General features: G+C 44.8%; 1 protein-coding gene across 2 annotated transcripts in view; it reads right to left on the minus strand.

Moving 5' to 3' along the window:
• The window catches only part of Add2 (adducin 2), a 40034-nt gene extending 18405 nt beyond the window's left edge, over window positions 1-21629 (minus strand). For both annotated transcript variants that reach the window (XM_076832533.1, XM_076832532.1), the window contains exons 1-8: window positions 21447-21629; window positions 19868-20006; window positions 12132-12283; window positions 11722-11802; window positions 8145-8294; window positions 6652-6795; window positions 4681-4779; window positions 895-1071 (exon numbers count right to left, since the gene is read on the minus strand). In XM_076832533.1, coding sequence (XP_076688648.1) covers window positions 895-1071; window positions 4681-4779; window positions 6652-6795; window positions 8145-8294; window positions 11722-11802; window positions 12132-12283; window positions 19868-20006; window positions 21447-21629 — 1125 coding nt within the window. The remainder of the gene's footprint in view (window positions 1-894; window positions 1072-4680; window positions 4780-6651; window positions 6796-8144; window positions 8295-11721; window positions 11803-12131; window positions 12284-19867; window positions 20007-21446) is intronic.
• Between the last annotated feature and the right edge of the window lie 1713 nt (window positions 21630-23342).

Genomic DNA, 23342 nt, shown 5'->3' on the forward strand with positions numbered 1-23342 from the left:
TAGATGGAGATTGCTCAGTGCACAAATGGCAGAAAGAACTGCATTTTCATTGTGGACTGGACCTTTCATCATTACAAAGTGACCCTCTTGATCAATCTGGTAATAAGGTAAAGATGACTTGGAGAAAATGAAGGCAAGAAGAAGAGATTTAATTATCACAATGGTCTTGACATGATAAAGGGGGCCTGAGGAGGTAACAGAGGGAACAGGGAAAATGAACCAGATGGAAGTGCTAGGAGGACAGATTTCATCTTTTCCGTCTCTGAGCAATCGAAGAGGTTATTGTCTCCTGCAGCATTTAACCCCTCATTTTAAGTGCTTTCCTCTTGTTCTTAAATTTTCTCCTGTTCGTCAACTAAATTGTTAGTCTCTAGAAGAAAGAAGAATGTCTAAAATTTTTTTGTATCCTTTAACGAAGCAGACCGCTCCTAGACACATACCAGTTTAATTCCTCACATGATCGATTCCTCACTGCCACAGAATATTCTTATAAAGGATAAGGAAATTAATAATATTATGTGCTTTCTGCATTGAAGTCATAAGATTAGACAGGCAGGACTAACTACTTAAGAGGGGTGAACTACACCCCAATACGACAGCAGCTCTGACTGTAAGAAGACGTGCTCTGATTTTTGCTGGATTACTATTTCTTATAGTAATGTGCAGATATGACATCCACAGCACTTAGTAGGGAGTGGCAAAAGCCATCACTGAAGAAAACTCAACTATTTTTAGAAGGGCCACAAATGCCAAGTTAAACTGCCCATCAGTGAAGCCCTCAATGACTTGAAGGTGATGTTGGCAGTTTCTGTGCCACCTCATGCCTTGCACTGCCTGGTTCCAGAGGTGAAGATTCCATACACTGGCCTGGAAGGGCAATGGCAGGGGACTCACCAGGTTGTCCAGCATCCTCATGAGGGCTTCAAACTCGTGCTCCCCCAGCCGGCTCTTCTGCATGGGCCCAAAAGTACTCCCAGCCCACTGCACAGAGCCGACCTCGTGGGGCCGGTGCTTCTCCTGCTCCAGGAGGATGAGGTTCTCCACTCCCCCAGCGCTGGACAGAGCTGACACCTGCAGCAGAAGCAAAGAACCCTCAACCCATGTGCATATAGGGGCCCCCACACTTGCCTACGCTTCTGCATGAAATAGGACATTGAGGGCCACAGAGGTGAACTCAGAACTAGAAATATCAGGGAAACCGAGGAAAAGCCACTCAAAACTCACTGGACATGCAACTATTTCCGGGGAATGAGATATTAGTAATTACTTTGCTAATTTCAGTTTTTAGAGACTGCAAAGAAGAAGCAAGAAATAGCAAGTGTTAAACCTTAGGAATAAAATAATACAGAGAACTGAAAATTTATCTGGGATACAGACCAATTTAGAATTGTCATTATTTCTGAGGAGGCAGGATGAGATTGGAAATGGCTGTAAAGGGAACTTCAATTCTTGTCTGTAATAATTTATTTCTTCAAGAGTTAAATATTTGAATCAAAAATGTTATTAATATTTGTTAAATCTGCCAGGTACAGTGGTACATGCCTGTAATCCTAGCAACTTGGGAGGCTGAGGCAGGAAGATCACAAGTTCAAAGCCAGTCTCAGCAACTTAGCTGTCTTAAAAAGTCAAAAGGGCTGGGGATGTCATTCCGTGGGACAGTGCTGTGCCTCTGGATTCAGACCCTAGTACAGTCTGAGTGGCAGATGTCTATTGTTATTCTCTTTATTTTTCTGTATTTAAACACTTTCTCTGTTTCTGTCTGTCTGTCTCTGTGTGTGTGTGTGTGTGTGTGTGCGCACGCGCGCACGTATATGTGAATCAAGTCATTTGAAAAAAAATAGTGTAGCTTTTAGACCAACCAGGAGAAAATTGGTCTAAAAGTGTAACCTGAAGGGAAGAGTTAATGGTCTAAATAAAGAATGCATCCTCCATGATAGGGTTGGCCAGTCAAAGAAATCCCCAAAAAGAAGACAGGTGAAGTGTCACTATATGGCCAGGTATGGTGCATGGGGCCAAACAGCTTTCATTTATGGACTTGTAGTATTTGTCTCACCATCAAAGCTCTATGGGGAGGGGATGATGCAGGTGGTTGCAGGTCATGGATGTGGAGTATTGGGAGAAGAAGTATGTGTATAAAGCAGGCAGTTTTAGAATAATCCTAAAAAAAAAAATTTACTTACTAAACTAATCTTCTTTTCCAATTCCATGCTTATCTGACTGTTATATTCTATGGACTCCCACATACCTACCACTCAGATATAGCGGGTCAGGATTTGGATGGATCAGTCTGGTTGCAGAGATGGAGAGTGGCTTCTGAGTAATCTCACTAGTGAGTCAGTGTCCCATGCTACCCATTAATAAATGTATCTACATCTTGAGGAAGACTGGATACCACACGTCAGCCTGTTTACTACAGGGGAGCTGCCCCAAGCACATAAACTTGCAGTGTGCTGGCATTTTGTGACTATATTTTTTTACTGAAAATGAAAGGATTCATTTACCCTGCTGATAAATAAATGCAAGCCTATAAACCCATGAGGGTCTGGACAGCCTGAGAGTGTGTGACATTCCAGGGTTATCTGCGGTCCCTGTGCTACTTCTTGAAGCTCAGCCAGGTAGGTTTACCAGGTGAACCCCATCTCCCTGGGAAGAGCCAGAAGTAAGAACATATTCCACACTCATTTCACCCAAGACACACGCCCATATGCCCATGTGATGGTTCCCACTGACCCTTACCGCCCTGGAAAGGCAGTGCAGGGTAGTATTTGAGGGCACGGAGTTGGATGCCAGGTTGCCTGCATTTGAATCCCTGTCACTTCCTTGTTGTGTGACTTTGGGCAGCTATTTGTCATCTTTGTGCCTCAGTATTCTCATCTGTTAAATGAAAACAGCAATGCCTACCTTGTGAGGAATCTTTAAGGCAATGATTGTAAAGCACTTAGAATAGCCCCTGGTCCCTAAGGAGTGCCACATGAATGTTGCTGATATATGAATTCTGAGATGCAACATCCCCTCGGACTGGTCATTAATGGAGGAGGAGGGAGGGAAAGAATGGCCCATAACCTTGCAAGGGCTGCCTCCTCCCACCTCCCTCTTCCTCCACCAGTTTCCATGGTGATGGGTAGCAGATGGAGAAGAACTGCCTAGGCATCTTCCCATCTGCCTGTCAGCAGAGCAGGGAACTGCCTCTCTCAGCTAGGGATGACCCAGTTTTCTGGAACCCCAAACTGATAGGGAGTAAAGAGTTCCCAGGAGAGCTGAACAGGCACTCAGCCTTTAACTATAAACATGACCACAGCCACGTCTGCTTGTTTACCAATGTGACTGAGGGAGAAAACAAGGCCCAGGGTGGAAACTGCCCGCTCTACCTCACATGACCCCAGTACAATCCCCGTAGCAGATCGCTGCTACCTGTGCTTTCCCGTGTCCTAATCCACCACCTTCTGCTCTAATCATCTCTGGGTTTCTTCCACTTCTTCTGGCTCCATGCTTTAGAAGCCTCTCTGCCCCAACAGCTGGGAAAAAGCCCCTGGAGCTTCTCTGGGGGTTGTTAGCCACACCGCCTAAGGTACTTTAACAAGGTCACATCAAACCAGTCTTGAACAGAAAGTGACAGCAGCCATGGGGGGGCTGTCAGGGAGGGTGGCCAGCAGCACTGTCCTTTGATCACACATGACCATTCTGCCTTTGGTTAAGTTGCCCAGTGGCCACTTCCAGGATCCAGGGTCTGGAAGACACATACTTCATTGTGCAGGGCGGGACTCATAGGCATCTGTCTCCATCCATTTTTAGGGCTGAGCTGTCTTTGTGAGGATGAGGAGTTTCCGTGTGCTATTTTCTCAGGGAAGCCTCTTTCTTCTCCAGAGGCAAGATGGGGGAGCCCCTGAGTGTTCAGGTGTGGGGAAGGGCCAGTGGCTTCCCTTTCTAATGAGGTTCTGTTGGTACTGACACCAGCCAACAGTCAGAACTCAGGGCCAGTATCCTTGGTTGGGGGAAGGGTGCCACACCAGGGAGGCACCATCAGGGCTCTGCCCACCTCCCCTGGGTTTCTGGTTCTGGCTATTTGGGGGAAGGGAGGTGGTCTCACATCATTTCCCATAAAACCTCTTTATTATTGGCTACACAGCTTTCTTTTCAAAAAAAAGATAGTCTTCTAAAAACTATTGATAGGACCCCACTAGCAATTCTTCTGGATTCTTCTGGACTGATCTCCTTCCTGCCAGAGTAATGCCTCAGAGAGAGGTAGAGCCTTACACTGAGCTCTGCTCTGCTGGGCTAGCCAGAAGGGGCAAACAGGACACCAAAACCACCCTTCACGCTAGGCACAGCTAGGTGCCACAGGTGCACCCAGGTAACGTGAGCATGGCATACTCATGATGACAGTCTCTCCCTCTTTTAGCTGAAGAGTCCAAACAGCTCCCTGTCCTGGGCTTGACCCCCCAAAAGCTGGGTGGCCAGACAGTGGTGATCCGTTTTGCCAACTCACAGAACTGACTCTAAATGTGAATTTTCAGAAGTGTGAGATGGGGGATTATGATGCCATGATGAGAAATCAGACAAGAGTGTCACAAGGCCAGGTGCAAAGGACTCCCCAACTCACAGCCAGCAGGGCCACTGCCTTCCCCCACAGGCACCCATCAGAGCCAATCCTAGGCCCACTTCCCAGAGGGATGCGCTCACCTGTATCTCACAGGCAGCCTGCAGGTGGAAGATCTTATAAAATGCCTCCTCTACGGTGTCTCCTAGAGCGACCATGCCATGGTTTCTTAGCACCAGGATCTGTGGAGGAGGAAAAAGCCAATTAAACCTCAAGCCTTCAAAACTTAAGAGGGAGAGATTTTTTACTTTACATAGAGCACTTTCTATAGCCCTTCCCAGAGCCCCTCCCCCAGCTCCTTATTCATTCTCCCTAATCAAACATCCCAATGCCACCTTGCATTGAAATTAAAATTGAAAAGGCTTTTTTGGGGGGGTGGGGTACTGGGGATTAAACTCAGGGTACTTAAATTTGGGGGGACAATGCCTGGATTTTTCGGTGTCAGAGAACTCAGAAATCAGAAAAACTGGGTGTATGTATGTGTGTGTGTGTGTAAATGAATGAATTTTTTGATGTCTAATACAAGGGTTCAACCTCAAAAGCATCTCTTGCTCCTGTGAATTAGTTGACTTGGGACCAAAACCCAAGAGGACAGTTCTTTGAGGTGGCTCTGCAAAAACGGGTAAGTGGCATCCCCTCTCTGGGCCTTAATTTTTCACTCCATAAACTCAGTGAGGCCCTGGCAGCTCCAGGATCCCACAGTTCTGTGAAGGAGGCTACACTGGTCTCCCAAATTGATTTTATAGATGTGGAAATAGAAATCTTAAGAAACAGAAAGTCTCCCAGCTAATTAGAGGCAAAAATGTGAACTTGAACCCTGAGGTTCTCACTATTGGTCCAATTTTTCAGACTTGGCTGGGAGCAGGTGGATAGAGGAGGAGACAGAAATGAATTTACACCAAGAGTACCCATCCCCAAGGGCAAAGCCTATCTTCCCTGCCAGAAAGTTTACTTGGTTGGTTTTTCCCTTGAGAACTCTCTGAAGCCAGACAGGGCCCACATGGGAGCTGAGACACAGGTCCATGGGTCGGATCTGTCCTGGCAGAGCCTGGGCTGAGGCCTTGAGGCTCTCAACAGCACACCCTCTCTTGCTTAAAACAGCTGCAGATCCTTTCTCTCAAGTCCAGAGAGATGGAGACAATGACTCTGGCCCACAAAAGACTGCAAACAGTGGACACCCTCTCTCTCAATTTCTTGTAGCACTTTGAAGTGTAAAGACCTCATCCCTGTCCTGGCACTGCTAATGATACTCTGGAAGATGTTGGGAGAGAAAGGTAGGACTTCTCACCTGAGTTAGAGACAGGGAGGCAGGGACTCGGGAAATAGACAGTGAGTGCCTTGCCAGGATGGTGGCAAGCAACCTCCAACCCAGGCTGTTTCCAAGCTCAAGTGTGTGCTATTGTATGTTAGGGCTTTAAACCTCACCCAAGCAATAATGGAGTTCCACTTTTCTCTATCAGATTGAAAATGAATGAATGAATGAATGAATGAGATAACACTCAAGTTTGGGGAGACTGCAGGGAAATAACATCCTCTATATTAGACATGGGGAAGGAGAGAAGAGTTGTTAGGGTGAGGCAACTGATCAATATGAAGCAAGAGTTATAAAATGTGCATCTAGAAATTTGTCCTCAGGAAATTATCTCAAGCATAGGAAGATTTAATCAAAAGGATTTTGATCCCAATGTTGTTTATATGAAGAGAAAATTTGAGAGGGTGAAGACAAGCCTTCTGATGTTCTACCCTAGAGGACTGTTCAACTGTTCAGCTAATGGCAGTCAGCTATTCATATAAGGCATAATTTAATAATTTAAAATAGTGACAGAAAATGTTTAATGATAATACAATATTTTGCTAAGGGCAAAAAAGAGAACATATTTTATGATCCCAATTTTGTAGGTATATATGAGAACACTTAGGGTGTACACCAAAATCTGAGTAGTGTGAAACCTATCTGCAACCTCTAAACATTCTCCAATGAATAAATGTCACTTTCGTGATGTCGGTTTTGACAATGCCACTCCAGAGCACCTTCCCAGAAGAGCTGAGCAAACCTTGCAGGTGGGGCCAAGGCACTTCTGCAGGTTGATGCGATCGGCTTCCTGCTCCATTTCCCCGTTGAAGTCATAATAGGCCATGTCCCCCACCAGCAGGGCATTGTGGGAGACAGGCAGGAGGCCACACTTCATGGCTGAGACCTGTAGGGAGATAATGGAATGGTTGGCACCTGCTGCCCCCAGTTCTACTGGCCTTTTCCACAGCCCAGCACAGTCCAGTTTTGCTCTGGGGCAGGCAGGGGCAGGGGAGCAGCTACAGAGAAAGGCCTGGGTCTCCTCCTCCACCAGCTGGGATCTGCACTCATGCTTCTGGCTCTAATGTCAGTTTTCACACCAATACTCCAGCTGTTAGAAATGCTGGGTACAATGATTCAAGAGAGCTATTGCTTTCCTGCCCCAGCCCGGCTGTGGTCCTATGACTCCAGGCAGGAGGGATGGGAGTTTGTACTAGGTGGAGCAGGCTCAAGATCCCCAGGATGGGGTGGAGAAAACACTCGGCTTTGGTTTCAGTGCAGAAACCGACACGTCTCTGCAAGGAAGACCAATGAGAAACCATTTTATGGCTCTGGGGCTGCAGAAATGCCAGGAACCAGTGGTAAAGCACAGGTAGTGACCCTGACTCCCACCTCTTATGAAAAGCAAGGAGCATAGAGGGAACCCTCACTCTACTCCGTGAGTTGGCCTTGGGTTCTCCAGACACACATGCTTGGCACAACTCCATCATCAAGTCCTAGTCCAGATTCTGGGAGGTCTGACTGCCCATAACCACTGTGCTTCACTGAGAAAAGAACAGGCCGGCCACAAGTCTGCTCCATCCTGGTGAATGCATGGTCCTCTGGAGGTCAGTAGGATGGGGTGAAGCTTAAAGCAACTGGTTTTCTACTCTCTCTCCAAGTGACATCACAGTGTCTTAGATCCATATGGACAAATGACCAGAGGCCCTTGGGGGCAACTTGATCCTTGAGGTTATTCTTCCTATTCTCCCTGAGTTGGGTTGCACCTGGCCCCAGCTCTCAGCTACCCCAGGCTATGGAAAAGTGGGGGCAGTCTAGGTTCTCATCTATCCTCTGTCAAGATATCTCCTCCCAGAGCCTCAGCTGTGGTGGGGGCAGGTGCAGCCCCAGGCCTCACAAGACTGACCTGTGCAGAAAGTCAGGAGAGACAGCCCTGGGATACATGGTCCTGGCTCATGCAAGTAGTAGAGTGGAGGATGCCATGGAATGGACATTCCACATCTTCACCTTATACCAGGACTTTGGCAGTTAGAAATAGGGACAGAATGAAGGTTCCTAAGCTGGGTTCTCTCCTCACCTTGGCCTGAGTTCCAGATCTTTCTAGAACTGTTTTAGATGATGAGATTGCTACTACCTCAGATAGCTTATGTCATGCCTCAGGGAGAATCCTACAGAAGCAGGTGCCCTGGGTCTGGCTGCTGTGCAGGGAGGTGACAGTGGATGAGGACCTCAGAGTGCCAGGAAAGCACCACTCACCGCTGCCGTGGCTGGCGTATGCAGGTGGATGACGCACCGAACATCAGGCCTGGCTGCATAGATGGCCGAGTGCAGACAGAAGCCCGAGGTGTCCACCGGGAAGCAGCTGCTGCCCTTCTCCACCACCTCTCCCAGGATGTTCACCTTGATCTGTGCCAGAGAAGAGTCTCAGAGTAACAGCATGGGCGGGGCCTTTCCTCCTCCCCCAGGAGGTGAGCCCTGCGCTCACCAACCCCTCTATTACCTATTCCAGACCCCAGGAGCAATGGCTGAGCTTGGGGTTGAAGGACAAGGACCCAGGTCCTGCCCTCAGAGAATGAACAATCTTAAGGGATCACAAGATGATATCATTCAGCAGGGGAAATGCTAGAACAGAGTTCCTTAGACTTTTCTGTGCATGTGAATCCCCTGTCAAAATGCAAATTCTGCATTTCTAGCACCTTCCTAAGTGATACCCATGCTGTGGGTCACGAACCCCACTTTGAGTTACAAGAAGTTAGTCATTCACAGAATTCTCTAGAACTAGGTAGAAGGAGTCTTTAATCCCAGCAAAACAGGAGGATCAGAGGAAATCATGTCTAAATTGAGTCTTTTTATTTTTAAATTGAAAAATCATACACAAAGGTAAAGAGACTGAACACCCATTTACCAACCACCCAGAAGGCAAAGTTTAAAAATGAGTAGAAAGAAGTCACTGGCTTTATAATCTACTTTTGACTCTAAGGGGTCAGTAGGTATCACAGCTTAAAAAAAAAGAAAAAAAATCACTTTTTTTTTTTTTTTGGTGTGTGTGTGTGTGTGTGTGTGTGTCCTTCTCTTGCATGAGGAAACAAGAGGGAGAGAACAAGCTGTGGCTGGCCACGGTATCCCTTACTTAACATAGACAATTTCACAAAACGCCAACATCAGAGAAGGTCACTTTGTAACTGACACAACAAGACAAATGACCACTCCTTAAGCATATATAAACAGACTGACTCAGACAACATAGTGCAAGTACAAAATCGGCCAACACCCCCCTCTCCTGGCTCACGGGAGGAACTGCTGCTTCTTTACCAAAGTGCTAAAGCCTCACTCCAAGCCAGGGGGCCCCTGGATAGCAACTGGGAAAACATCCAATCTTTGAATTCCCGCAACAACCCTACAGCAAAGGCTCCGAGGCCACATCCCCACATCAGCCAACTCCAACCCAAATCCTGAAAGAGGTCCTCCTAACACTTGCACTGAAAACTCGCCCTGTTCCCCAGTGCAATTTCCCTCTTGTTGGTAGTTAATCTACTTATTGATTACGGATGTCCCCTGGACATTACTGAGCTAGATTAGAGCTTCTAAAAAGTATGACCTGGGCTTTTCAAGCTGAAGCAGCAGAGCCATCTTCAGTGTAGCCTACAAGGCAGTCCTATAAACTGCCTGCATCTCCATCCCTGAAAGCCCCAGCAGAAGGGGACTAAAGGAAGGAGACAGACCCTGGTGTGGGGGAAGGGACAGGCTACTGACATCATCTGCTTAAGCAGAAGCATCAGTAAGAGGTCCAGTAAATCCCCTCTTACGAAACTTTTCTTTAAGTGAATTTTACAAAATGAATGTGACTTCAACACTTGGAAGTGCAGCAACTCTCCCCTTCAGACACTGTGAACCTGAGTGTCCTGTGATAACTTCGGGTTTCCTTCATCCTAGTTCCCTGCTTGCTCAGATGTGTGCTGAGTTCAGAATTCCCACTCTGGGCTGGCCCCTCTTTGAGTTCATGTGTTTCTTGCCTCGTCCTTGGATGTGTGACCTGTTATCACTCAAGAATCTCCACAGCCAATAAGACAACCACCAACCCATGAGGTGCCTTTGCACAAATGAATAAACAAATATTCCCTCTGAGGGTAGCCCCAGGGGTGCAGGGCTTGGCACATGGATGTTGCTTCTATGCTAATTTGAAGAAACCAAGTGCTTGGATGCATTAGTGAGTGGCACACAGGCTGAATTTCACCCTCTCCAATCTTCCTTGCCAGCCAGGCTCCCTTGTGCAGTATACAAACTGTACAACCATACATTGTAGCCCTAAGACTAAACAGACTCCCTGAGTAACACATGCTCATGACTCTCAAGCCTCTATCTCAAGATTAGGTCTCTTCTAAACCTAGAATACTCAGATGTCAAATGACTTGTCCTCCTGAGTGTCCCACCAGCTCCTCAAACTCAAATCTCAATCCAGTTGATCGCCAGGCCCCAAAAGCCCACAGAACCAAAATGTTCTGCCCGGCTTACTGTAACAGCACTAACCAGTTGTCCTGATGTCAGCTGGCCTCCACATCATGGTCAGTGACCTTTACACAATGGAAACCTGATTGCACCACTCACAGTACTTCAGTACACTTCGTTAAGTGAGGTTTCCAAAATGAACGTGAGTTCCACACTTTGAAGTGGCAGCAACTCTCCCCCTCAGGCCCTTGGAACCTGAGTGTCCAGTGATAACTTCTGGCTTCCTTCAGGCTACTTCCCTGCTTGCTCAGAGGCGTGCTGAGTACTCTAAGTGCTTATAGTATGTCAGTAGCTCTGAAATTCCAGCAGAATAAAGCCAAAATGCTGCAACAAGTTCTTCCAGACGTCTTATCATCTGGTCCCCACCCCGTTTCCAGCCTCACCTCTAGATTCTGAACATCTACGCCAGACTCGCCACCTGCCTGTTCTCCCTGGTATAACGGGACCCATGAATATCAGAGCTTGGGGCACGCTGCGCTCTTGCCAAGGTCAGGACACCTCTGCCAGCCCTCTCCCTGCTGGCCTGGTAAGTCTGCTTATCCTGTGGACTCACCAGGACTCCCTTCTGCACCACTGTTTCAATTAGAAGGCTCTTCCCTCCATGCCTCCACCTCCTGGGGCTGTTGGCAGAGCATGGTGCCCCTCCCTGGGCTCCCAAAGCTCTCCCGGAGTACTCTACACTCCGAGCTGTCATCAGTGACTACCTCGCCTGTCTCCCCCAACCAGACAATAAAGCCTTTAAAAACAGAGCCTGTGTTGCTCCTGTTTCTGTGATTCCAGTTCTCAACCTGGCCGTCACCTCCTTGGGTCACGTACCCTCTGTGAGCACCAGTGTCCTTTTCTGCGTATAACATGGCCTTGGCCAACCTTGAAGTCCTGCTCTGTCTGAATGTTCAGTGGTTCTGTCAGCCTGGACTTTTGACCGAGTACCTGGACTCCATAGTTGGACATGACTCAAGCGTCCAGGTGGTGTCCTCCCCTCCCAGCTGCAAGGAATGGCAGCCTGTGTCTCTGAGAAGCACTGGCTCTTCTGCTTTCGAGACAGTCCTTTCTACTGCTCTCTCCCTTCTACCCAGAAATCTTTCCTGGTCTGTACCACCTTCTGGATGCCGCCTCCCATCCCACCTAAAAGGAGCAGCCTGGGAGGGACCCAGAAGCAACCTCCAAGAGCCCCAGCATCCGTTAGGTCTTGCGTTTCTGTGCTTCTCATTCCAATGTGTCCGCCCCCCTCCCATCCTCCCATTTCTCCACTTGGAGGACTCCAGCTCATCCTTCTCCCTCTTCCCCCCTGCTGTGGAGGAGCCCTCGAGATGCCAAGGGTACTCACCAGGCTGGATGCCGTGACTTCACTGCAGGAAACTCCCTTGGGGCTAATCAGGAAGTGGTCCTGCTCCTTGCTGACTCTCAGCTGCAGGAAAAACACACATTTTTAGGGGCAAATAGGGAAATGGGACATTTCCAAGGACACGTGAATCTCTTCCTTCCTGAATCCACTTTAATGAACTCTTGCCTCTCCCCCAACCATTAAGAGATGAAGAGGACTCAGCTGTACATGGAGCTGGGGAAACAGAGCGAGAAGCGGAATCTCACAATGTTCAAGAACAGCCTCAGGTGATCCTGGTCCCCACCCCAAAATGTCCACTGGGTAGGTTATCTATTTTAGTAATCAGAGTTCCCCTTTTGGCTCTTGTGGGGGCTACATGCAATGTCCCACCCTGCTCCAGGTGCTTTTCTCACCGTAACATAGGTGTCACTCAGCTGGGCCCAGCCATAGAGGTCTAGGAGTCGGTAGACACTGCTGATCTTGCAGCGCATGCGCCGCTCCCCCTTGGCCAGGTTCAGGGTGTCAGTAGTGTGGAGGTCATTGATGGGCGTCATCATGGAAAAGTCTGCAGGGGACAGCAGTAGGGATAGGACAGCTCTCAGGGTCAGGAGCTCCCGTCAGCTCAACCCTCCTATTCCTGCACTAAGCCTCTTCAAATTCTTACAGCTATACAAGAAACATCCCTAGGCAGGTAATCAATATTCTTTAATCTTCACCCAGGGGGAGAAAGTCCATAGAATGGGTTATTTGTACCCCCATAAAGTCCTCTGCTCATGTAATTAAACATGGCGTTGTTTTTGATTTAAAAAAAAAATGGTAACACTCAGATCACAGAATAAAGTGTTCTCAGAATGCCAAGATTACCATAAACCCCTAAAAATGGACATCGAGTAAAACCAAGAATACCCAAATCTTCATCTCATCAGATTAGGCCCTGACTTCCTTAACAAGACTCCTAAAGCACAAGAAATAAAATCAAGAATTAACAAGTGGAATGTACTTAAAAATAAAAAGCTTCTTCTCAGCAAAAGAAATAATCAATGTGGTGAAGAAAGAGCCTACATCCTGGGAGCAAAGTTTTGCCACACACACATCAGATAGAGCACTAATCTCCAGGATACATAAAGAACTCAAAAAACTTAACACCAAAATAACAAACAACCCAATCAATAAATGGGCTAAGGAGCTGAACAGACACTTCTCAGAAGATTATACAATCAATTGACAAATATGTGAAAAAATATTCAACATCTCTAGTAATTAGAGAAATGCAAATCAAAACTACTCTAAGATTTCATCGCATACCAATTAGAGTGGCAGTTATGGCAGTTATCAAGAATACAGACAACAATAAATGTTGGTGAGGATGTGGAGGAAAAGGCACACTCAGACACATTGCTGGTGGGACTGCAAATTGGTGCAACTAATCTGGAAAGCAGTATGAAAATTCCTTAGTAAACTTGAAATTAAACCACCATTTGACCCTGCTATCCCATTCCTTGGTCTATACCTCATGGACTTGGAAAAAATGGATGAAGTTTGATGGGGCAGAGGGGAGGTAGGGGGTATGGGGGCAGGAAAGATAGTGGAATGAGATGGACATCATTTACCCTAGATACATGTATGACTGCACATATGGAGCGACACTACATCATATACAACCAGAGAAATGAAAAGTTGTGCTGCAATTGTGTACAATGAATAAAAATTTATTCTGTTGTTGTATACATCTAATTAAAATAAGTAAATTAATTAATAAAAAATAAGAAGTGAAGTACAGTATTAACATGCTATAACATGAATGGACCTTGAAACATTCTGTGTGAAAGGATCCAGATGAGAAAGGCCACATATGATATGATTCCAATTATATAAGATATCCAGAATATGAAAATAATACAGATCAAAAGTTAATGAGTGACTGCCCAGGAGAAGGAGGACAGGGAATGGGGAGTGTTTGCTAAAGGCATGGGGTTTCTTTTGGTGTTAATGACACTATTCTGGGATTAAATAGTAAAAAAAAAAAAAAAATCAGCATACTATAGTGATGCATCCACAACAATATTTATAGCAGATCAATTCACAATAGCTAAGCTGTGGAAGCAACCTAGATGTCCTTCAATAAATGAATGGATAAAGAACCTGTGGTATATATACACAATGAAACATTACTCAGCATTAAAAGAGAATAAAATTATGGCATTTGCAAGTAAATGGATGGAGTTGGAGAATATCATGCTAAGTGAAGTAAGTCATCCCAAAAACCAAGGCCAAATGTTCTCTCTGATAAGTGGATACTGATCTATAATGGGAAGTAGAGGCATGGGGAAAATGGAGGAACTCTAATTGGGCAAAGGGAGGGAGGGGTGGGGAGGGGCCATGGGGGCCGGAAAGATAGTGGAATGAGATGGACATCATTACCCTAGATACACGTACATATGGTGCAACACTCCATCATATACTACCAGAAAAATGAAAAGTTGTGCTGAAATTATATACAACGAATCAAAATTTATTCTGATGTCATACATACCTAATTATAATTAATTTATTAATAAAAAAACAAGAATAAATTTCTGAGTGGAAATAAAGGTCTATTTCATCAGTTAGCTCTAATGAAGAAGTTACTAGTCATTAGATCTGATATTATCATGCTGTTTTAACTATATCATGTAACAGAATTTTTTTTTTTTTTGTAATTTAGAAAGCCAAGTCAGTTGGGAAATTAATTCCTTGACTTTCCTGAGTCATTCTCAGGAGTCATAAACCCCTGAAGTCAAGGCTGACAAAGGGTTTGAGGCTGCCATCAGGACTTGTCTGTTCCTCTCTGCACACACAGACTCTTGTTTATGTGATGGTTCCTTCTGGAAAATTTCTGGAGAAGGTGCAAGAGACTTGGAAAGAGGCCTAGAAGGTTTGACAGTGTCATCCTCAGGGCACCGAGAGGGGTCTCGGAGTTGATGTCCAGTAATTCCATTAATCATGATGACAGTGCCTCACTCGGGGATGCAGAAGAAGGCATCTGAATACCCTGCACTTGGATGACTCAGTGTCTAGGAACCCATAAGAGAATCAATAAGCAAGGTTCTAGCTTACAATGATGTCTGCCTGAGAGTCTCTCAAAGCTGCCTCTCCCAGCTCCCCACTAAAACTCTAATGGATTAAAAGGCTCTTTGGAAACTTTTATCATATCTGTAACTCCCACCTCAACTACAATGTAATGTATTTCCCGTTCATATTTGCCATTAGTTAAAATGAGAAGGTCTGAAGATGTGAGGGTGGGAGGGTGCTGCTGGGCCACCACACACAAAGGGCCTGTATAAACCATATGAGATGCCCCCCCTCCCCCCCCTCCCCGGGACATGTGTCCACTGAATGCAGCATTGCTAGGGACACCAGTGTTCTAGTTAGATGAGCAAGAGCAATGACAAAACTCCAAAGTCAAGGATTTCTAATACAAAATTGACTAGTCTTAGATCCCTTCCTGTAGGTGGGTTTCCCACACAAGAAACTACCTCTTTGCTTCATCCCTAGCAGCAAAAGGGAAGGACATTAGGTCTTAGGCAAAGCCAGGCAAGTGGGCCTACTGGAGAGAGGGTTCATATCCCCGTTCTTTCAATCCTCTCTTACAAAGAACTGTGGAGTTCTAGGGTGGCCAAGAGGCCAAAACAGGCCTGAAAACTCTCACTCTGTCACATCTTCTGTATCTGGTCTCAAACAAAATTCCCTTCCCTGACTCTGAGGAGTTTCAACTGTGAGGATTCCTCCACCCACAGGACCCAGGGGCAGGAGGTGAGAACAGCAGGGCTTACAAGAGTTCCCACACCTCTGCTCTCAGATCTTAATGTACAGGATGACTACTCTGACCAGCTCCATAAGTGAGTCTGGTTGAACACCATGTTTATGACACAGGTCTAACTGGGCCAGATGGAAACTCAGTGACCTCCCTGAAAGACAATAATGAAGAGCACACTAATGAAAAAAAAATCTAAGACAAATGGAGCTACACAGAGAATAACTCATGACACTGACAACTTCTTCTCTCCACACCCACCTCTGGACATGTACTCATTGTATTTTCAGGCATCCATCTTTCTCCCTAGCAGATGCTAATTGATGAGGCAATGGGAATACCGGTCAGCCCTATTTGTCTCTCAAAAGTAAAAGTGCAGGGACAGAGACGTAAAGACAATGATGGAGTATAGACAGACAGACGTGGGAGACAAAAACCAGAGACAAAGACCAGAAAGCCTGTGTTTAGACAATTAGTATTGATATAATAGAAGAAAAATTTTCTAAACTGAAATAAAGGTTTATGTATACAGATTGTAAGACCTTACTATAATTTAGACCAAAAAAGTCCATAAAAATTATATGTTTACAGATAACATTTATGAACTACATAGATTAGGGGGAAAATCTAGAAACATCTTTAAAAAAAAAAAAAGAAGAAGAAGAAGAAAACTTTTGGTTAGCTCCAAAGGAACAACAACAACAAAAAAATCTGTCTCAAGTTTCTCTATTATTGCCATAGAAAGCCAGAAGACAATGCTTCTATAGAAGGTTAAAAAAAAAAAAAGGCTAAAAACATTGAAGTGATCCAAAACAGGTAAAAATAAAAGGAAGATCCAAAGCTCATCAGGCAAATAAAAACAGAAATAAACAGAGGTCATAACATTAACATCAAAATACAACAATATTCTCTTGGGCAAAGAGAACCATTTTGCAGGTCATTTTATATGGATTAAAGGTATAATCCATAATAAAACTATAGCTATAATGAATAATTGTGCTTTGGACATTTCATTAAGATATAGAAAGGGAAAACTATCATAAATACAAAGAGAAATTAACAGAAATCAAATACAGTGGAAGATAATACAACTTCCATTTTATACAAAAAATCAAATGGAAATGGAAATATGGGTTAAATGTTATGCCCTGAGATCTCCTGTAACTATACATCATTTGAAAACATTAGGCCACACCCACAGGAAAAAAATCTCAATAAATCCTTGACACGGAAATTAAATAGGCCATGTTTTCCAAACATAATGCAATAAAATCCAATATTGTTAACACATTTTTAAAAGAACATGGATTCAACCAATTAGAAAGGAGAAAACACAATCTCTGATACCTCTTAGAATAAGAAGAAAGGAGACTGGCAATGTAGCTCAGTGGTTGAGAACATGCTTAGCATGTCTGAGGGCCTGAGTTCAGCCCCTAGCACCACCAAAAGATAAAGTCAAAATAGCAACTGATAATTTTGAAAAGATCCAGGAAGTAAATAATTTTACATGAAATATATGACAAAAATTCACTCAATAAGCAGCAAAAATAAAGATAAAACTGAGGGGAAAGTGTCAAAATAATCTCCAAAACGTTTTCAGATCTGGATGGCTTTATAAATGAGTAATGAACTTTAAGGAACAAAGACTTCCTATTGCATTCAAAATCCATCAGGGCAAAAAGAAAGGTAAGCACACCCTGGATCATGTTAGGAAACCACAGCCTGAATCCCAATACTGGATTAAGACCACCCCAAAAGTGAACTGTTGAGCAGTCTCACATGTGAAGACGTATACAAAAGATCCTGAATAAAATTTCATCAAATCAAATCCAAAGTATTTTGAAAAGAATATATCAAGACCAGGAATGCTTTATTTCAGGAATGAAAAGAGTTCAGTATTCAGAAATATATAACTTATCACAACAACTGACCAAGGAAACAAAAAATCAATAAATGTCCTCAAATGTAGCAACAACCACTTCTGAAGAAGACCTATAATGAATTAGATTAAAAATATATTTCCTCGGCATGAGAAAGAATAATTACCTCAAACTGTGTGGCAAAAGAATTTCCATTAAAGTCAGAAACAAGACATGGATGATTACTCTCTAATCTATTATTAACATTGTTCTGAAAGTTCTAGTGGATGAAATGAAAAAACTGGAATAATAAGCCAAAGGGTACATTTGTTCCCTGGGATGATAAAACATGGGAAGGTGTTGGAATGATAAAGGCAAAAATATACATTATTTGCAGATATGTGATGTTCTATACACAAACCCCAAGATAATTCATATCTATCTATCTATTCATCTATCTCCCTTCTTAAGTGAGAGCTATAACCAAAAAGAAAACTGAATACAGAAAGATTCATTTAAAGTGACAAAGTGACAAAGTTTCAGGGATTAACATCAGTAGGGACCATATGAAAATAGCCCTTAAATATATGGTGAAAATACCCCTCATATCTGAAAAGATTTAATCAATTCATGCAAATAGTTTTAAAGAGGCTCCTGTGTGCCCAATGCTATTTTTAAGTCTAGGACACTATTCTAGAATACAATATTCTAGAACCAAACATACAATTTTTCCCCATGGAGATTATATTTTAATGTAAATTACACACTTATAATTTCTCTACCAAATCAATCTGTTCATCTAATCCCAGGAAAAATTCTAAAATGAATTGTTTAAGGTAGATGAGGCGTACAGGGCAGAGCTTGACAAAATAATTCTGAAGGCATTTTAAAGAATAAACACATGTTTGAGAAAAAAATGACAAGTGAATAATTAAGGGAATTTGTTCCCTGGGATGATAAAACATGGGAAGGTTTTTGTAAGCATGCAAACAAAAACAGAATACACAAAGGAAAACAGCAATGGATTCAACCACATGAAAATTAAAGAATTCTAGAGATGAAAAATATCATGAAAGAATTTATTAGCAAGGAAAAGTGGAAAAACTTGCAATGTATTTAGTAGATAGCAGGGAAATAGAATTCATTATAAAGATTCCAGGTTCTGTAAGAAAAAATATGCTAATAGGAATATCAGCAAAGAATGCAAATAGGCAACTTACTACAAAAAGAAAATCACATCCAATATATATTAAAATGCATAATATATCTACTCACTAGTAATAAAATAAGTGCATATTAAAATGCAAAGTACTATTTATCACTGTCAAATCAGAATGATAAAATTAATGCTAAGATATATTACAGATCAGGGTGAAGAAATGAGCACTCTGTCGCATTGCCACTGGAAACATAAGTTGATTTTATCTTTCTTTCTCCAGAATGGAGAAAGTATAAAATTTGCCAACATGCACAAAGGTCTTAAAATGTGGATATGCTTTGATCCAGCAAATCAACATTTTGTAACTTTAAGAGAAAATAGTCAAGTATACATTTTAAGATTTTTTTAATCAGGATAATTACTGTATTTTTTTATAATAGCAAAGCACTGAAAATAATCTAAAAGTCCAATAACAGAAAATTGATTAAATAGCATACATCCACCAAAAAATTACATTGCAGAACCAAATTCTATGCATATGAGTTACTGACACACCCTACCACTCTACCACTGAGCTATATCCTCAGCCCTTTTAATTTTTTATTGTAAGATAGGTTCTTGCCAAATTGCCCAGTCTGACCTCCTCCAACTTGCAATCCTCCTGCCTCAGCCTCCAGAGTAGGTGGGATTACAGGAGTGCACCACTGTGTCTAACCAGAACCATATTTTATTATGTAAAATATTAGTTAGAATATATTATTATAATGATATATATAATGTGATTATATTTTTACTTGCATAATATATATGCTAAGAGAAAAGGTAAAAAGATGTACATCAAAATATTTACAGTCATCATTTTCAGGTTTCAAGAACACAGTACAATAATCTTTCTTGATTATTTTCCTGTCAACCATCATCCTATATTTGATGTTTTGTTTTTTAAAGTCATGGTCAGAGCTTCATACACACCCCAGGAAGGTGAGTTCATGTTTAGCCCTGGCTCCTCTGGTTCATCTATCGGGTTCAGTTGGCCTGTCTAATGCAGCATAGAGACAATGGCTTCGATGGCTGCCTCTCATCCCCTGAAGTTACCTCTACCACTCCCATTTCTGTCATCAGGGATAATTCTTCTGTGAGTCTTTAATTGCAGCAATATCAAAAACAGAGCCAGGCACCTCCCTGGCTTCTGCTGATCTCCCCCAGGCCTGCTAATGCAATTGCAAGCTGGTGCTGTCGCCTGGCAACCAAGCTGCTTCTCTTCTCCATGCTCCTTCCTCTCTTCCCCATCACACCCCTCCTCCTCTGCTCCTGGCAGCTCCCCAGACACCCACGTACTCATGGAAGATGTTGGGAAGACTGCATGGGAGGTGCTGGCCATGAAGTCCGCGATCTGCCGCAGGGCCCAGATGTTGGAGGAGTTGTTGCCCTTCTTCATCTGCTCCTGGATGAGGCCTTCCAGCTCCTCCCTGAAAGACTGAAGCAGACCCCAAGGTGCTGGTCCTCCCAGAGTCTCTCTCATGTGAGACCGAGGGCCCTTTCACCCCAGGTACTCTTCACTCATTGAGCTCTGTCAAGTACCCACTCCCAGCCCCTAGGTCAGCCAAGCAGGGATCATGCTTGGGATTCCTGGGTCCCAGGGGCAATTCCAGTGGCCCTCGGAAGTCTCCCTGGATTGCTCTGTGGGGAGCACCAAGGAGATGCTGGGAATGAACTCCGCGTTCTCTTTGCCCTGTGGGCAGTGATCCTGATTTCCATTAGCTATGCCTATGGCTCTTCTGGATCTCAGTGTCCTCGTAAACTTAATAACAATAATAAAAAAAAAAAAATAGAAGGAAGGGCTGAAGGATCTGATGACCTCTGAGGTCACTTCCACTTCTGATACACTCCCCTAAGCCTAGCTTCTCAGACAACAAGGCCATAAACTTGGCATCTTGCCCACTAGGTGGCAGCAGGAAACACTTGAGGTTGGCAATTCTACAAAATCCCAGAAAGAAGCAGAATTCCTCCAGTTCATCTCCTGCTGGAGGTCCAGAAACCAGGTCTGGTGCTACTGACTCTGCCACCCCTTATAGTCATACTCTGGGGATCTCCCCAGGAACTCCTCATGCCAATGCTCTTGGCACCTGCTATCTTCCACCAGGCTCCCCACACAATTCTGCTAAGACCTCAGATCCATTGTCTCCATGCTCATCTGTGGGGTGTGAGCATTCACTGTTCTTCCCTCACCGTGGTGGCATACAGACCACATAGGTGCCCTGGCTCCCTGAAACCCACTTAGGACTGAGGAAGAGCTGGGCACAGGCTTCTGTGTCCATCTTGCCAAGCACCTGGAGATTCCACTCCACCCAGAAGTCCCCAACACTCAGTGTCCATGGGTGTTTCCTAAGGAGCCCCATGTTCTACTTTCCCAGACTCCTCCTTGCCTCCCTCCACTCTGCTCCTGCCCCCACCCAGCTGAACGGCCCCCACTTCAGTCATCCATCAGACCAGCTGTCCTCAGGCACTACCTGCCTCAAGGATGAATTCTATGGTGGTGCCTTCCCCGTGGTGCCCCCTGCTGGCCACCTGGTGATGTGGATTTGTCTGTTCGAGGTTACAGTTCTCAGTAGAGAGGGGAAGGAAAACTGGAAACTGAGGCTCAGAAGGGTCACAGGAAACCGGGCAGGGCTCCTGTCTGTCTCCCACTTTCTGAGCCACATTGCCCGAACACACTCAGCTTTGGCCACATACCGGTGATCAGGGAGAGAATCAAATACACACGTGTCTTGCTTAGCGGGTCTAACTTCCTACAACCCTGGGCACCGGAAGAGGAGTGACTGATCTATTGGGTCCCCTGGAGAATCAACCCTCCCCTCCCCTCCCCTCCCCACCTCCTCTTCCATCTCCCTGACCCGCTGCATCAGACTCCACTCACCGGACTCTGCAGGATCATGGTGACGCGCTTCTTCTGCTCCATCAGGTTGAAGTCCTGGCGCAGGTCGGCCGCTTGGTTGCGAAGGCGCATGTACTCAGGGTCTTCCTCGGAGAAGCGGTCAAAGTAATGCGACCCCTGCGGGGGCGGCGGGGAGGTGGCCTCGGGGACCGTCTCTTCACTCATTTTCCTGCTGGGGCTGTGATCTGCTCCTGGAACCCTGTAGAAGAGACGGGGTAAGCATGATGTTAGTTCCGATTGAGACACACACTTCCTAAGGCAGAGGGTTGGGTTTGGTAGGCTTCACAGTGGAATGCAGCTAGTCTTGGCGGGGGTGTAAGCTGCACTTAGAGGGCAGGACCCTGCCAGGTGTGCTGATGGATAGGGGGCACTAATGCAGCATTGAGCCAAGTGAAAACATGGACCCAGCTTAACTGGGTACACTGGGGTTGAAGTAGATAGTTCCCAGTGGAATCACGACCTGCAAATCTTTTTGAACATTTCTATAATGCATACCCACATAGTAGAAGCTATTTACTGGGACTCAGTATTTTATCTAAAATGTAAGTAAGCCTCTTATGGGGGTGGAGTGTAGCTCAGTGGTAGGGCATTTGCTCAGTATGTGGGAGGCCTGATTAGATCCAAAGCAACACACAAAATAAATAAATGTAAATCCTTTTTATAAGCCTCCTAAAAATTATGGTGGGGAAATCCACAAAAGAACACTAAAAGATGGGAGACACTTTGCTTGGTGCTCTCCCTTCTGGGAAGGAATCACTGTTTTAGTAAAAGGTGTCTTAATGCAGAATCAGATCCTCTTTCCAAGTTTAAAAGAGGTATGTGATTTTATTAAAGGAAAATTTATTCTCTCCCAAACCCCACTAAGTATATATCAAGAAAAAAGAATAAATACTGTTTGAAGGGAGCCATGTTGTGCCCAGAATCCCACATACTGAGGCTTGATCCCTGCATTGAGAACGAGGGCAACCACTGTATTTTATCTACTCAAGCACTTTTTTAAATGCATGAATGAAGAACTAGGACGTGCCTTTTCTTGCTATAATGGAGCCCTTCTGAGGAATAAGGCTACAGGTCTAGCCTTCACTTCCCAGCTGTGCAACTTTGGCTAAGCTGATCTCCCTCCGTGCGTCAGCTCTACTGGCCCTTCAGTCTGGGTCAGGCCATTTTAACACACAGTGCTTTAGCCTTCTGCCTGAGGCCTGATTCCCTTCTCAGCAGAAGGAGGCATGCACCTTGACTCACCCATAGTTAGGTTTTGAACACATGTGTGAGATACAAAGAACATTAACTGGGATTAAAATCCTAGGTTCTCATCCGTAACCTCTCACTCCCTTGCTCTTCCTCTTTGTGGAGATGGAGTGTTCTCCTCTTCTCTGGGAGAACCCTCCTGGCCTCCAAGTCCTGATCTACACTTGACCTCCAGCCTTGCTTCAGCAGTCCTGTGTGTCCCAGCCTTAACCTTCATTCCAGCCAGCAGCTCATTCATTACAAAGGAAGCCGTGCTGATGGTCAGTGGGGCATATTCTTGTTGTCCCTGAGCTGCCTGTGGCCTCTCTTCCCTCTTCTGCCAGGACTCTTACCCTCATCCCTTGCAGTGTCTCCAGGAGAGGTGGGTGGAGGGCGATGCTATAAGTAAGCCCAGGGAGAACAGTGGGAGCCCATCCCATCAACAGAGAACACCCAGATGTTTTGGTATTGTTGTTTGCGTGCTTCCTTTAGGGAAAGGTGGGTAGCAAGTTCAAGGGAAAGCACATGGGCAGAGTCCCTCAAGGGCTGGATGATGACCTGAGCCCTTACCTGGAGCTGTGGTTCTCAACCTTGGTTGCACATTGGAATCGCCAGGGGAACTTTAAAAACTACTGATGCCAGAGATTCTAA

The sequence above is a fragment of the Callospermophilus lateralis genome, chromosome 14 (assembly GCF_048772815.1).
Source record: "Callospermophilus lateralis isolate mCalLat2 chromosome 14, mCalLat2.hap1, whole genome shotgun sequence".
Classification (NCBI taxonomy): Eukaryota; Metazoa; Chordata; class Mammalia; order Rodentia; family Sciuridae; genus Callospermophilus; species Callospermophilus lateralis.